Source organism: Ambystoma mexicanum, chromosome 5q (genome assembly GCF_040938575.1).
Source record: "Ambystoma mexicanum isolate Mex_15411 chromosome 5q, UKY_AmexF1_1, whole genome shotgun sequence".
Taxonomy (NCBI): domain Eukaryota; kingdom Metazoa; phylum Chordata; class Amphibia; order Caudata; family Ambystomatidae; genus Ambystoma; species Ambystoma mexicanum.
In genome coordinates this window covers 803,190,706-803,207,088 of record NC_090933.1, presented here as the reverse complement: position 1 = coordinate 803,207,088, position 16,383 = coordinate 803,190,706, and the positions used below count along the sequence as shown (strand labels likewise).

Genomic DNA, 16,383 nt, shown 5'->3' with positions numbered 1-16,383 from the left:
CCATTGTTCCTTTAAAACCATCGTAGAAAAAGGAATTCACTCACAGGTTGGTGATATCATCCTAGAATACAGCGAGTAAGTTACCATTTATTTAATTTGTCTGTTTCAGTTTTTAATTAAGTTGACTATGCAGCTTGAATTGCATTTTAGTTGCATTTTTTCAAGAATCATTTTATTTACTTTTCTGCATTTTATAACTGACTAGTGCTTTGATCACTGCAAATACCCTATTGTATCAGGTGATTTGCTGTATATTTTGTTATCGCAATTTTATATTTACACTCTTGGTTATGTTTATGATATAAACGTCTATGATCACATTCGAAATATAAGTCACTAGTAAAGATTATAGTAAGGAAACACAATTCACTGGAATCACACACATTAAATGAAAGTAAAAACATCAGTTTGGTCCAAATGTTGCTCTTAGTTTGAAACGCTTCAAAACAACCACCACTTTCCACTGTGTAAGATATCATTGCGCCGATATGTGCCCAGGCGTATATTTCACTTTGGCAGGACTATTTTGCTGTGCATGTTTGAAGTTCTCTTCCGTGTTCTTCGTGTACAGTAAGTCAAACATTCATTACACATTTGAACCCTGTTTGACCTTCCTGAATGGATCTGGTGATGGTCTTAAAGTCTACTTCTGACACTTTGGTATTGATATTTAGAAAGAAAAATGGTCTCGGTAAACTCTGCAGGTTAACAATATTACCAGGTTTCATGATCACAAATGAGGCAGTAATTTATCCCTAATTCAAAAATAAAATCATGTATTAAGATTGGAAACATTGGCATTTTCATTTTTGGGTGATTTTGCTATTTAGTACTGCAAGTTATGGTTTACGGGACATTTATAGAACCTTTATAAATCATCTTTATGGAGCGTTCTCAAAACACATCAATTGTTTGCATTTCAGAACTTTGTGCACAACACATGAGAGCTATAGCTGTGATCTTGGGTTATTTCCTGTTTTCATTCTTCATTAAATGTCAATTATAATTTTTATTATTTATTGTTTATTGGTCCAAAATCAAAAACATACATGTCTTTATCGTCCCTAAAGAAAAGAACATTTTTTGTTGTCTCAAATATGTGTTTTCCTGTTCTCCCCAGTATACAGACGTTTTCGAGTTTAACGCTACTGCGAAAGAGCATTTGAAAAATGAAGTTAGAGCAGTCTAATATTTTAAAGGGGTTAATAACTACGTTATTTCCCCAGCTAAAACAATGGCATGATTATGGTAGAATTACACAGCTGCAAACCTTGCTTCTGCGTAAGCAAATGCTACCCAGGTACTTTAGCACCATTATAAATGCATTTTTACTGCAATATCATGCAAATAACTTCTGAATTTGATTTGATCAGGGTGTTTTGGTGTATTAATTCACAGATTAATTTGTATCTATTATTCTTCAATTGAATTGTTTCCTAAACGGCGGTATTTTAAATAGAGCTTTCCTTTACCAAGAACCATTCCTTTTCATAAATCCATTTTTTTGTGTGCATAATAGCAGTTACATTCGAAACTCATAATATGTCTTGTTTAGATCTTGGTTCATCAGGTGTATTGGGTAAGTTCTAAATCATTATTTATAACTGGTGGTTGAACAGCATATACACATTCTGTCCAGTAAGCCAACACCTGCAGGAGGAATCCTTTGCATGTTTCTACATTACAAGCACTAACATTTGTAATCTTCCCAACATATTACATGTGTTCACGCCACCTAATTTTTGCAGTACTATATGTTGTCCACATAGCATTGAGCACATATTTGATACAATATCTTACATAACTCATGTTGAATTTTGTGAAGTCCTTAAATTAAGAAACCATGCTGCATGTGTGTTGGCGAATGATAGCATTACCCTTTGTAGCAGACTGCCAAAAACGCATGATACCAGAAGGATGGTTTTAACCATTTCATTATGTGCAAGGGAGAGATGGTTGGGGTAACAGCCTATGAGCACTAATGGTTCATCAACAATGAAACTTTCTGAGAACAATCTAAGTCAAACAGTGTCAGGGTGAATAACAGTCTAAAGTGTCTGTACTCTAGTGAGGATACTGGTCACTCAGAACCTCTAATCTCAACATATCATCATGAATACAGTGCCCAGGTGCTTGTTTCTCGCAACCTACAGTTTCAGTGATCTAGTGCCCAACCACTTCTAAGCTTAATTGTACAGCCTCTAACATAAATCACCTAGCCACTTCTTTTCTCATTTCTCATTCAAAAATTACAGCCCCCAGCTGGTACTTTTCCACTGTTCACCTTCACATGGACATAGCGCCTAGCTTGCTATTTGTAATCTAGCCAGGAGTACCAGATCCACTTCTATCAGATTGAAAGTTCTAGGGTCCCTGTTCACCATGAAGGGATATTGTGGACCTCTCCCCGAATATGGGATTTCATGTCCCTCTCACATATGAAGGGACATTGTGGTCTTGACGCTCAAAGGGGATAAGGTGGCATTCCCAACAAGAAATGTTCGTGGTGGCCTTGTCATCAAATGAGGAATATAGTTTCCTTTCCACTAAAAGGCAGTCTCAATCTAGGTTTCTAGCAGCTATGTATGCATGCATTAATGGAATTCATAAAGTGTGAACGTAGCCAGCACGCCACAGAGTGCTATGCATAAGGAATGCACCCAGGGGGTTACACGTAGGGGTACTAGCACTAGTATCTGGGCTGGGCTGGGTTGGGGGGGTTTAGGAAGATGGGCTCTGGAGGGGTGGTAGGAGCAGACCTGAATGGAGCAATTAGTGATCAACAAGATGTCTTTCCTAAACTGAAGGCCAAAGGGGGCAAGCCTCATCTACATTTGTCCCAGGCACAGGGTGCATCACGGGAGAAGGCCTTTTATCTAGTTATTTCCTTCCTGGGACTCTTTGTTTCCAGTCTGGCAATTCCATGGCTTCTGGTGGTGCACTGCACTCTGATGATGGTACATTTATCAGAAGGGTAGCTTATAATGCTTGTTACAGTTGTGAAGAATCTTGGTAATTCGTCCCTTCTTCCTGAATGGGGAGCCCCCCCCCCACACACACCACCCGTGAGGCTAGAGAGGTGAGCCTGCTATGCAATACCCTCCCTTTGGGGCAGGTGGCAAGCACTGGGAGAGACTCCCCCTTTGGGGACAAGGACTTGTGTACTCAGGGGGAACTCCCTAGAAGACCCTTCAAATTGACACAAGTATCCCTGAAGTACAAGTTGAAATCTGCTAATGCCATTCTGAAACAGAAAATGCCCTGGTAAAATGTCATTCTACTGAGAAAAAGAAGAGGCCCTATGGAGGTAGAGAGAACCAAGCAGAGACAGAGATGAAGGAATGGCTTCTTACATAAGTGAAGCCCTCCAGCTAAGTCATCCCGGAGAGGGGAGGAGTCTGGGAAATCAAAAATATAGCGTGTGAGGTTCAAAGTAAAATACACACTGACTGCGAGCAGAGGAGACGAGACGCACATCGTTGTGCAGTTGAGCAGAGCCGTGGGCTGTCAGAAGTGTTACAGTTGGTAGCAAACAAGCCACGAGGAAGAAGAACAGATACACAGTGTCCTAAAGAGAACAGAGAGAGTCAAGCACCGAGTGGCGCTGTGACCATGGGGACTCCCAGGAATCCAGCCAACAATGCTGAGACCATCTCCATATGGTGGGTTCTTGAAGAGTGGAAAATCTGAAGTACCAAACCGCCCATCAGGAAGAAACAAGGAGAGAGAGACCGATCGAGATTGTCAAGATGTAAATAATGGAGGAAAGGAAGGCGACCTGATATCTTGAAGAACCCGGTGATGTTAACCCTCACCACAGAAGGTAACAGGTATAACGGGAGATCTTAGGAAAGGATTGTGAATTATTACTGGAACTCTCCTACTCATCCCAGTCGCGCGATTAAAGATATAATAAGGGTGAATGAAAGTTATTATTGGAATGCTCCTACTCATCACAGTTAGGAGAGCAAAACCATAAGACGAGTGGATGAAAATCATTACTGTAATGTTCCTACAAGTCACAGGCACGAGGATAAAGATATAATAACATATAATAAGAGTGAATGAAAAACATTACTGGACTGCTTCTACTCATCCCGGTCACAGGAATAAAGAGATAAGCAGAGTGAATGGAAATCCTTATTGGACTGCTCCTACTCGTCGGAGTCTCAAGAGTAAAGATATATTAGGAGTGAATGAGAATCTTCAATGTAGTCAAGAAAGAGAAAACAAAACAGAAGTACTAAAAGGAAATCTGAAAGACATGTGTACTGGAAAGTAACTAACAGAGTATCAGTTAGACTAAGAGGTCCAAAGGACAGACAAGAGTCAGTCATACAAGAGAAATGTGATAAGAAAACAAATGTTGGGAAAGTGCCCCAGAAACCTGAGAATGGAAGTTTCAAGTCAATTGAACTATTAAGAGATATTCCCAAGGTCAACATTCATTTTTGACAATGTAGCCAATGGAAAAAGAGAAGGATCAATCATTATAAGAAAAACAAGGAAAAGAAGCACAGTCAACACTTTACTAAACAAACTGTTTGAACTGATAAGAGTGACTACAAGAGATTATCTGATGATTATTAATTGGAGACTGTTAAAAGTCAAGTCTGAAAACCTTATGAGAAGAGAGGCCTTCTCCTTTATTTAAGTTGTTAGAACTAGTGGTAGCACCGGATAGGATTGAGTTGGACGTGGATGGTTCTTTATAGATATTCATTGACTGAAGAGCACCTTAGCTAGTTTTGTCAGGTAGGGAAGCTTTGTAGAATAGAGAAAGACAGGCTTTCTCTTATTATTTAGTAAAGTAATGAGTGGAATGTCTAATCAGAGTCCCTGTCCTCCTTCTGGCCTGCCACAGAGCTTTGTAGTTGATGCAGACGGCCTAGAATATGACTCATGCTTCAAGGGGTAGCCAGTGCAGCTCCTTGAGGATGAGGTTTATGCAATCAAATCATATGATGTCTGGAATGTGGTGTGCACAGCTTTCAGAGGGGCCAAGCTGGTATATAGGTACCTGCGAGCAGCCCTTTGCCATAGTCCAGGTGTGAGATGATCAGGGTTTGAATTACTATTATGAAACTAAGAGGAGGGATTTACTTTGTAGGCGAGCACAAGCCGGCAACACGTTGTTTAGGTCTTCTTGGTGATGAGTGTTTTGAATGGTATTTTACAGTCAATAGTAAATCTCTAGGAAGTTGCACTGGGCCTGAGTTGAGACGTGAATCCAGTGAACTTCAATTACATCAGCCAATTCTAGACTTGGTCATGTTTTGTGGATGTTTCTAGAATAATCTGGTCTATGTTGGGTTGAGCTTCAGGTAGAAACTTGCCATCTAGCCTTGGGTGAGTGATGTACATGACTCGCAGGAGATCCAGGTTATAATCCCATTTTCATTTGTTTCAGAAACAGCAGTTTTTACAGTCTACACTGGCTTTCCAAGACCTTTCAGACATCTCTTCTCCTGAATCCCCGAACCTGCTTCAGGCTGTACTGCAGTGCCCAGGCAATGTGAGCCCCCCCCTCCTGCCTGAAGCTGGTTCCAGGAGAATTGCTCCTCTGAATCCACTTGGTTCCTCTGCTTCCCTCTCTGACTCAAACGCTGGTCTTTCATAGGCCTTTCCTTCAATCTCACTCTCTACCCTCTTTTCTGATTGATGGAGACAAACTCTTGTGTTATGGTGCTCAGAGATTGACTCATTCATTGAATTGCTTATTTGTGCCAGCTCCAGGTGGTCTTCAGGTTCCCAAGCCAATATAAAGCCTGCCAGCTATCTGGGATGAAGTGGAAGTCTTACAACTCTGCTACAGATCTCTACCTCAGCCCATATGGTCTGTGTGCAGCTGTCCACGGGTGTACCTGCTTCCGATTGGGATCCTGAAGCAGTATGTTGTAACTGGATGTGTTCTCTGTACTAAAGGCCATGCCGGGTGTTAGTCTCACATCTCCCTGCTGGGATCCCCTCTGGAATATGGAATCCTGTTGTGTTTGTCTCAGACTGCAGCAATTTATGTCCATAGTTTGAGTCAGTTCATTAGGCTATCTTGTCGTTTGTCCGCAGGGCTACCTACGGCTCTCGAGCAAAATGGCCTCTGAGGTTGGTAGTCACCCTTAAACTCCTGGGAACCAAACATTGCCAAAACCAACACTTTGCGTGTTTAGGAAGTGGTGACAGTTTACTTTAGAAGGACAATGTTGCATTCTCGCGTTTTGAGTCTAATTGTGTCTACTCACGAGGTAAAGCTTTATGGCATTTAAAGTCTTCATTGTTTGCTGCTTTATTCTCCACATGTGCACTCTGTTAATAGACGTGGAGTAAGTCATTTTAAATCACAATTTCGATGCACATTTCTTACAGAATAAAAATCTATTCACCCTGAAAATTTAGCAAGGAATCAATAACACATGTAAAACGGTTTACTATCGCAAATCATTGGTTGGGGGCTATGGCCCACAGATGCAGTAGGAATTGCAACAATAAACACAAACCATGCAAACTGTATCTGTTAAGGCATGACCAGTCTCAGTGATACCTTGAATATCAACATTGCTGTGTTAGAACATGTTCCGAAATGTTGGTCAATGTCATATTTGAATTGTCTCTACAGATGATGCTGCACTTGTAGCCAGAACACATGGCTTTTACGATAGCCTCAAAGATAACGGAGCTAGGGCAAGACTATGAGCACATTAAAACATCATTAACCCTACAAAAACACAATAGGCCATATCACAGAGCACCTGCTCTCTGCTAGATAGTTATACTTAGGCAGAGTGGGTACACATTGGGCCTCATTACAAGGTAGGAGGTAGCCATGGCGCTATTAGCGCCATGGCTACCCCCTTACCCCATTCCGTGTCCGGGTTCCCGAAAAAGGGACTTACCGGGTCATTCCAACCTTGGAGGACCCGGTAAGTCCCCATTGCGGGAACCATTCCCCATTCCGATTCGAGCCCTCATACGGCTCAATGGGTATGGGGATGGAGCTAATAACGGTACCTCAATTAGCGGTACCGTTATTAGCTCTGAAGTCCCTTAACGGGTCCCTTCCATAACGCCTGGTAAAACCAGACATTAAGGAAGGGACCCGCTAAGGGACCTCAGAATAGCGTGGTATGGGATTACCGGCACCAGTGTCCTTACCGGTGCCGGTAATCCCTTACCACCTACCTCGTAATGAGGCCCATTGTGTAATCTGACTGCACCCAAGCAAATGGCGAAACAGTGCTGAGTTGCTCTCTTGTCAGCATGGTAGTTCATTGGACCACTGATGTCTCTGCCTTTCAAAGTGACTTCTCTGGGTCTCACAACAGGTATTTGGGGGGGAAATCCCTTCCCACCCATTAGAAGTAGCGGAGAAAAAAGACCAGAAAAGGGCAGTTTTAGTGTTCGGAGCTGCTGGTGACAGGATAGGGGAAGGATTCAGCTCGGCCCATCTCTTCCCCCTCGAAGAGATGGAGAGGAGATGCCACTAGCGGGAAATCCCCACCATTGGAGATCTCTACTCGGGAGTGTTAAGGGTCCCACAATTACCACTGTTGCTACTGAGAGCTAGGTGGTATGGACTGTATGTTTCTGCAATATTGGACAATGTTCCCAAGTGGGTTTTCTTTTATAGCTCAGCAATGTACATGTGCATAACAAGGCAATCAAGTCGCTAATTCTCTTCTTCAATGTACATTCTCTTTTTTATCTCACCACGAATGTCCTTATTTTTTATGCATCGATTGATCACGCTCATGTGTCTCAGCACGCTGGTTTTTCAGTTGAGTAATATGCAAATCCTTTTTTTCCCCAGTACTTACAAAGCTATTATAAATGGCTGTCCTCAGTGGCATATCCTGCTCACTTGAAGCATCCCTTTGTTTTTTAATGTATTTTTGACTCTTTTTTTGTTGTCGTTGATTATTTTGTTTTGAACGCTGCTAGAGAAGAGCTTCTACAAACGGTGACAACATAAATCCTGATGGACGGTAAGAGGAGAGAAATGAGGCTCGGGGAGTGTGAAAGAACAGGAAGTTGAAGTTTATTCATTGGAGAACAAGCAAGACACATGCAGTGGTGGGCCTTTGAGCACATGTGGCTCTTCCAGCATGTGCATGTAGGGGGTGTCATGTCCGAAGCAAGTGGCAGAGGCTCATCTAGTGGTGTTAAACAGGCAATGGACAGCTGATCTGAACCCTTTTTTGTAACGTTCGCATAGTCTTGTGAAGCAGATTGATGAGCAGGCTTTTGCCATCATATCATTTGCCAATGATGACCAATGATCAGGGGCTTGGTTGACTGGAATGTGAAGTGGGGACTTACCTTGATCTTTAGTAGGTGGAATCGGGCCAATGCGGCCATTGAAGTGATTAAGGTAGACAGGCACATGGGAATATTGATGTGTCCACAAAAGCGTCTGGTTTGGGGAGATAGGGTTGACATCTGAAAGGGAAGGAGAGGGGAAAAGGAAGGTCTGTGTTTAGCATTAAGCAACATAGGGCCATATAGCAACATAATTAAGAGGAGGGAAGTGTGCAGAAGATTGTAGATTGGGGTAGAAAGGGGCGCGCAACAGAATATTGTGTAATGGATGTAGAAGAATGAAAGCTTTGGAAAGATAATAAGGAAAGGCATGTACTGTAGAGTAGGAATGCATTGAAAAGATTGAGGAGATCCAGAAGAAATGTAGGAGCAACACACTTTAAAAAAAGGAAAAAACAAACAGGAACAGAAGTGAAGAGTAAGAAGAGGAAAGATAAGAACGACTGAGTATTTATGTTGAAAATACAGGGTGAAGAAAAACAGAAAGGATGATAGGAGAAAGGGAGTGGAAACGAGAAAGATTGAAGCAAGGAGGAGGATGGCCAAACAGTCATGAGCATGGGCTGTTCCAGGACCTGTCCAGTTTTCATGAGCAGTAGAGCAAAGCCGGATGTGATACAGCGTCCCATTATGTAGCTCCAGCAGGCCATGCATAGTTTGCTGACTTACACCTCCACAAACCACCTTGGACTAGCTGGAAACTGATGACATCGTTCAACAATCCCACAGCCATGCAATACTGCCAGAGGACACACTCTCTGCACACACCTGCTTGAAACTTCCTTCGAGCCCATAACCAAGAATCAGGCTGCAGTTCACATTTTATTTTCTTCATTTTGCACATGATATAAGTGGCATTCACTTGCAAATGAGAAATGCACATTTAATATCATTTGTGATAAACAAAACAAGAGAGTTAAGGTGTATTCATTCACAGGAGACACTATGGCCACCACTGACAATGTCACCGCCATGGCATGGCAACTTGCCCACAATGGTCACTGATGCAGCCAACATCATTTTTAAAGTCTGTGAAATACACCAAATTACAACACGTTATAAGTCAATTTGCTGTTATCCTAAACCTCAATTCTTCATGAATTTCTCTATCAGTACACATATCATATCTCTCCTGACATCAATGATCAACATGTTTTCCATAATTTACACACTGCCTACATTTGTTAACTATTACTCTCAATACTTACCGGTAATCTTCATTAATTTGAGTCCCACTGTTATTTCTCTAAATCCTTACTATATGATGAGCCATGTCCAGGAAACAGGAAACAATTATATTCCTTTTAAATGAAGTCATTCCCTTTTCCTTGGTATAAAGTACCCGACCAATCACCCATAACCCTATTAGTAAAACATATGCAATAGGCTAATGATCAAAGACACACACCATACTTATTGCAAATGGGTGGGAGAGAGAGTTAATCCAGTGAACTGAGTGAAAGAGTAGAACTCACAGTTCTTACTTCATGAGGATGTGGCAAGCATTGTAAGGTCATTATTGACAACCACCAGCATCCAATTATAAATGCATGCAAGCATGCAACAACCATGACCACCCATGACAAAATGCTGGATTCAGCACTGAATACAGACTGGCAATAAACTGAAAGAGCAAATCATGTCAAAGGTCAAAGAAGAACAGCAACTGAAAATCCAAACAGTGGAGCCACAACACCACGACCCATAAAGGAAGAGTGTCACCAACTGTTGACACAATCCATGTGTCAAGCAAATTAACCAACACCTGATGAAACACATATAATGCAATGAAGACACAACTAGAATAATGGCAACATGACCAAGAGGTAAGTTTACAAACAGGTAAAAGGGGAAAAGATAGGGCTCAAATCCTGTTCCAGCATATATAAAAACAGTTGGGCGTGGGTAATGTGGCAGTTGCTGAAAAAAGTGCTGGATTAACACAATTTGTAGTGAAAAATATTCCTTTATTAATAAAGTATTAAAATGGTTATTCTTAAATGTCCAATCGGTTGTCCTATTCAGGATAGCTTTGAAGTAAAAGTTAATTTAGTTTTCCTTCAAAGTGGTGTCCCATTAGATTTCTTCAAAATGGAATAGTGATTCATTTCCATCTACACAAGTTTCATCATTCTGGTTGAGTGGCTCATCAGGTGGGATTTGTGCAATCTTTAGAAATTTAAAATCTGAAAAATAATGGGATGGATACGTCTGTGACAACCTTGCATATGTGGGCATGGGTGTCAAGTAGAGCATAAAGAATAATGTGCACATAGAAAAGAAAAATAGAAGTATAGATGCTAAAACTCACCCACAGGAGTTACAAAATTGGAGTAAAGGATGGGTTGCCCCTTTTAAGGTGGTCAGTCCTAAAGGAAAGGAGAACCATTTAGTCTTCTCAGAAAGTGGTTCCGAACTTCAAGGTCTTAAGTTTAAAGATCCTTGTCAAATAAATGCCAAACGTTAATTTCCAAGTTTCCCAGAGTTTGGGACTGCTAATAAGTGTCTAGAAATTTCCCAGGAAATCGATCTATTGCGAGAGATCTTTATTGTTGACACCTTTAAAGGAATGGCTAACACAGAGTTCCAACGTAGCCCAAGGGGGACTACTGTTAGGTATCTAGAGGCTAGGAAGCATAAACAAAAGGAAAAAAGAGTGTGAACCTAACCTGCTGACAAAGTTGCCCGATTTCCAAGTTGTTGTTGAAACCTTTAAAGAAATGCCTAACACAGAGATCCAAATTAGACCAAGGGGGACTAATGTTAGGTATCTAGAGTCTAGGAAGTATAAACAAAAGATATTTGACGTATTGTAGAAGGGATTCTCAATCACCATCCCAAATGATTATAATATTGTCAATGTAACGTCCCAAAAAAAAGATGACTTGGTTATTGTCGTTGAATGCAGGTGTATCCAGGCATGCTCAATTTATCCACCAGGATCAGCATTGTATTTGTTTCTAGCAGCTCAGCAATTACACTTAGCCGCTTACTTTGTCAGCAAGTAAGGTTCACACTCCTCTTTTCTTTTTTTTATACTTCCTAGCATCTAGGTACCTAAAGGTAGTTCCCCTTGGGCTAGCCACTGCTTTAAAGGTTTGAACAACAAAGACCTCCAACAATAGATCGATTTCCTGAGTAATTTCTAGACATGTGTTAGCAGTCCCAAACTTTGGCCAACTTGGCAATTAAAGTTTGGCATTCAATTTGCAAGGATCTTTAAACTTAAAAACTTGAAATTCGGGACCACTTTCTGTGAAGACTAAATGGTTCTCCTTTCCTTTAGGATTGACCTCCTTAGAAGGGGCAACCCATCCTTAACTCCATTTTTGGAACTCCTGTGGGTGAGTTTTGGCATCTATACATCGATTCTTCTTTTCTATTTGCACATTATTCCTTATGCTCTACGTAACACCTATGCCTACATATGCAAGGTTGTCACAGATGTATCAATCAGATTATTTTTCAGATTTTCAATTTCTAAAGATTGCACAAATCATTCCTGATGAGCCACTCAACCAGAATGGTGAAACACGTGTAGAGGAAAATTAATGACTCTTCCATTTTGAGGAAATCTAATGGGACACCACTTTGAAGACACACTAAATGAACTTGAATTACAAAGCTATCCTGAATATGATAATCAATTGAAGAAACACTAAATTAACTTTTACTTCAAAGCTGTCCTGAATTGGACAATCAATTTTACATTTAAGAATACCCATGTTAATACTTTATTATTAAAGGAATATTTTTCACTACAAATTGTGTTAATCTAGCAATTTTTTCAGCAACTGCCATACTACCCACGCCAAACTTTTATGTTTGTTGGCGCAGGATTTGAGCCCTGTCTTTTCCCATTTTAGTCATACACAATTGGACCGACACAATTAGAAGGCTTGACCAGCAACAGCAAAACTGACACCATTCACTTTTTCACAAATCGTTTTTGTGAGTTTTGCCACAGATTTGTTTTATGTCTAAACATTCACAATTATAAATTTACAAACAGGGGCTCATAAAATATTAATCTGGAGGTGATGGCAAGTCCTTACTCAAATCACACAAGACCTAGGAATTTGAAAAAAGAGTAGGGTGTCAGGGAGCTGAAAAAGAGAGAACACCTGGAAAACATTGAGGTCTTTAGCAACTTAAAGGCATTATGTCAAAATAAATACAAAATAAACATATCATGCAGAAGCCACACCTTAGCTGAACTATGCAGAGGCCAGTAGTGGTATTCTATTCAGAACAAAGACTACACAAGGTCAACTTCATGTATCATAATAAAGCTACAGTGATGTATTATGCTGTCATCCAGACATGAGGCATAATAGCACAGTAATACCCTGCTACTAAATAGACAATCCAGAGGGAGTGGCCATGCAGGATTCAAGGCATTATCGTTTTTACAGTGCGGAGAAGAGGAATCCAACCACAATATGTCAGAGAAAGTAATAATGACATGCCTACAAAGCAGAGTGTAACCTCTGGCTGGGTCAGATGAAGTATTACTTGCCACACCTACAAAGGAGACTGCAACCACTGAGGGGGTCAGAAGAAGTAATATTAAACATGTCTACAAAGGAGACTGCGACCACTGTTCGGGGTTAGAAGAAGTAATAATAACCATGCCTACAAAGGAGACTACAACCTTTGAGCGGGGTCAATAACCATGACTATGAAGGAGAGTGCAACCTCTGGCTGGGTCAGAAGAAGTAATACTCACCACACCTACAAAGGAGAGTGCAACCTCTGGCTGGGTCAGAAGAAGTAATACTCACCACACCTACAAAGGAGAGTGCAACCTCTGGCTGGGTCAGAAGAAGTAATAGTTACCATACCTACACTGGAGATTGAAACCTGAGTGGAGTGCTAAACCAGTGCTACTTATTGACCAATTGCTGGCTCTTGCACAGCGAATGTAATGCCAACACCGCACCTGTCATTGCCTCAAATGTATAGCTGGAAATTACATTCAAACTAATGGATGTAAAGATCAGGAAGAGAGCAATTTGCTCTAAGAACTAGGACGTGACTTACTGAAGAAGACCTAGATGAGGAATCATTCATGAGAAGTCATTATGCCTCCTGTTTAAGACAAAACCATCGTAACACATGTTGAGCATTTGTCCAGCAGCCATCCAGATTAGGCAATAATTTAGCCTGTGTTCCTTTTGCAAATATGATCATGTAAAATAGAGGAAGGAAAGAGAACCAACTTAAAATATGAAATTGAATAAATCAGAAAACATATACAATTGAGTAGATCAATCTATGCGTGGTAGCCTTTTCAATAGACTTAGTGAAAACCACTTGATCAGTTGAAGAGAAGGATCAGAATTCTGTGTTCGATAAAAAGCTGTCTGAAAGACATTCCCGGGAAGCAAAGGATCTGGAAAAACGTGCAAGTGGCTGACTCATCACAGCTATTTCCCTGCATATTTTGTGGCATTTTTATACGGGTCAAACACCCATATCCTTTCTATGGCCCCTACCCCAACCCCGACATTTAAAATAAATACCCTACCCACGCCCCCACTAAAACACAGTGAAAAAATGCAGCAAAACGTCTGCAATCAGCTGGCCACTACAAGGTGGGTGGGTACCGGAAGCAAACGCATGACCTTGCCCAAAAGATCCTAGAAAGATCCTATGCCAGGACAGGTCACCAACGATTATGATTATCTCACCAGGGCTGGACCGATGCCATGTGTACCAATTCTTTTGTACATCAAGCCAAATATAGCAAATATTTAGATGCCAATTAACTCTGCATAATAACATTCGTATTACCTTGAAATTCCGCCCACTCCATACTGAATAGACTGCATCCTTAAAATAGTAGTAACTCTTTCTATATAGTTGCAAAAAATAAAGTTGTAGCCACATTAAAGTCCGAAAATGGAACCAGATTCTAAACACATGTAGTAGGCTACAAAATTACTTTTTAATTTAATAATCGTTTCACTGTCAGAACTTCACTGATTTCGTCTGGGATTTATATATCCTAAGTACAATAAAGGGTCACGAAACAACACAGATATCATTTTTTTATCTTGGGAAAATTAAAGAATGGGGACTCATCAAGTCCCCCGGATGACCAAGATGCTAAGTAGCTAAACAATATCTTCTCATCCGCCAAGAGGACTCTAGGCATAGTCTGCAGCATTCGAACTGCATCAAAGCTTTCCTTTAAAGCCTTAGGAGAAGTTTAATTAATGGGGTGACAATAGGTCGAACAATCAAATGGACTTAGTCAGGACGGGCCTGCCTGCAGGTGAGATCATTCACATTTTCCTTGAATTCCAGAATGGGGTCAGAGTTTCATGACGAAATAGCAGGGAGATGTGCCTTGCCTCCTCTTCAGTAGTAAATAACCATAGCCATGGCCATTAACCACATCCTCACCTTTCACAACAAATATCCATGTCCAGTTGCCACAGCCTTTGGCTGAGGCCTGTACCACTTTCCAACACTTAATGTGAAAGACGTCACCCCTTTTTCCCCCAATTATATTAAAGGATTGTAGCTCCCTGACACATCTAACCTTTATTGCCTATCTCTCAATTTGCACCAATTAAGGTGAAAAAAACGTGACCCACTGGCCATGACTTTCGACCCACCGAAAATTACCCACAGAAAAATAGATCCATACAAATTGTGATTTGTGCAGAAATTCAGTGTCTTTTGATTATTGCAGTAAAACGAAAATGTAAGAGAAAATATGAGTCCAAGCTACCTCACCCTTGGGGCGCTATGGTAAGACTAAAATGCCAAATAAATGAAAATCTTTTAGCAAGCCCCTCAGCAACTGCATGTGCAACCTTCATCCTTTTTTGGTCCCTCTCCTCCCCTGAGCCTCTCCTAATGCAGTTTCTCCCTGTGTCTTCCTATGATGCACTTCTACTTAAGCTTGAATCTTGCAGTTTTCAAGCAGTAATCCCTGGGCATTTGCAAAGTAACTGACTGAATCCCCAAAGTGTCGAGTACACCATTTGCTCCACTTTCACCCTCCTACGCATCGTCCCTTTTGTGAAAACCTCAATATCGGAAGAGCCTCGGTACTGCAGTGCACCATGGGAGCTATATGAAGGATTCTTGGACCAGGGGCTCCCCTTCTCTATCCATGTATATAGATAACTACTAGACATAATTATACCAAACCACCACAAGGCACATTTGCAGTGCTTTGTTCCCATCTTGTTTCTTATTGTGCGTAAATCCGTCCCTTATGAGATCCGACCAGTGCTGATCTAGGGGTTTACTGATGGTCCTGATGTTGGCTTGCAGGCTGCATTATTCTCTCTGGGCTCCCAAGTTCCGTGAGGTGTCCTTACATTTGCCTAAAGTGTTGTACGAGGAAGGAAGCTTGCCAAAGCATTATGGTAACATTCATGCACTGCACAAAGAGCACTTCAGCTGCACGGGAACTCTGAGCTTTGCCGCAACCACCCTCTCAGACAATATACTATCAGAAATCAGAACATGTACACAGCTTTCTGAGTGCATGCTTGCAACATATGCTAGAATGTGTCCAAACCCATAGCAGCTCTCCCTAACCTCTTGTTCTCCAACTATAATTCCCCTTTCCATTAGTCAATCCTTGACTGGCTCACATATGGCCTCCCTGCCTGGCACTCCCAAATTACTATTTGGAAGTTTGCACAGTGGACTAGTTTAAAAGGTAGGCCTGGGTCAAAAAGCCACTACCATTTGGGCATCTATAACCCACCTCCAATGGTATCCAGTGATATTAACGAATATAAAACAACGGATAACATTTCTAACGAATAGAAAACACTGAAAAACACTGAATTTCTAATTAAAAATATATATGGAGGTGGGGTAAGGGATTACAACGGGTGAGGATGGGGATGGGGTAGGGTTATAATCATATGGAAACGAAAGGCTTGGGGGATGGATCGCCCAAATAAAAAAAAATTAAAAAATGTATTATTTTGGTATTTTCCATTCGTTAAAAACGTTTTCATTATTACATTTTTCTTTAATAACACAAAGGTCCACCTTCACTAAGCCCTCTGCATTACGGGATTACCTCATAATTCA

The 16,383-nt window shown here is 41.0% G+C and overlaps 1 protein-coding gene across 5 annotated transcripts in view; it reads right to left on the bottom strand.

Annotated features, from left to right (window-relative positions):
* RALYL (RALY RNA binding protein like) overlaps positions 1-16,383 on the bottom strand; it is a 2,307,036-nt gene that overhangs the window by 980,464 nt on the left and 1,310,189 nt on the right. For 4 of the 5 annotated variants that reach the window (XM_069621283.1, XM_069621281.1, XM_069621284.1 and 1 more), the window contains one exon: positions 8,314-8,433. The exons of the other annotated variant lie outside the window; for it this stretch is intronic. In XM_069621283.1, coding sequence (XP_069477384.1) covers positions 8,314-8,433 — 120 coding nt within the window. The remainder of the gene's footprint in view (positions 1-8,313; positions 8,434-16,383) is intronic. 5 annotated transcript variants of the gene reach the window in all.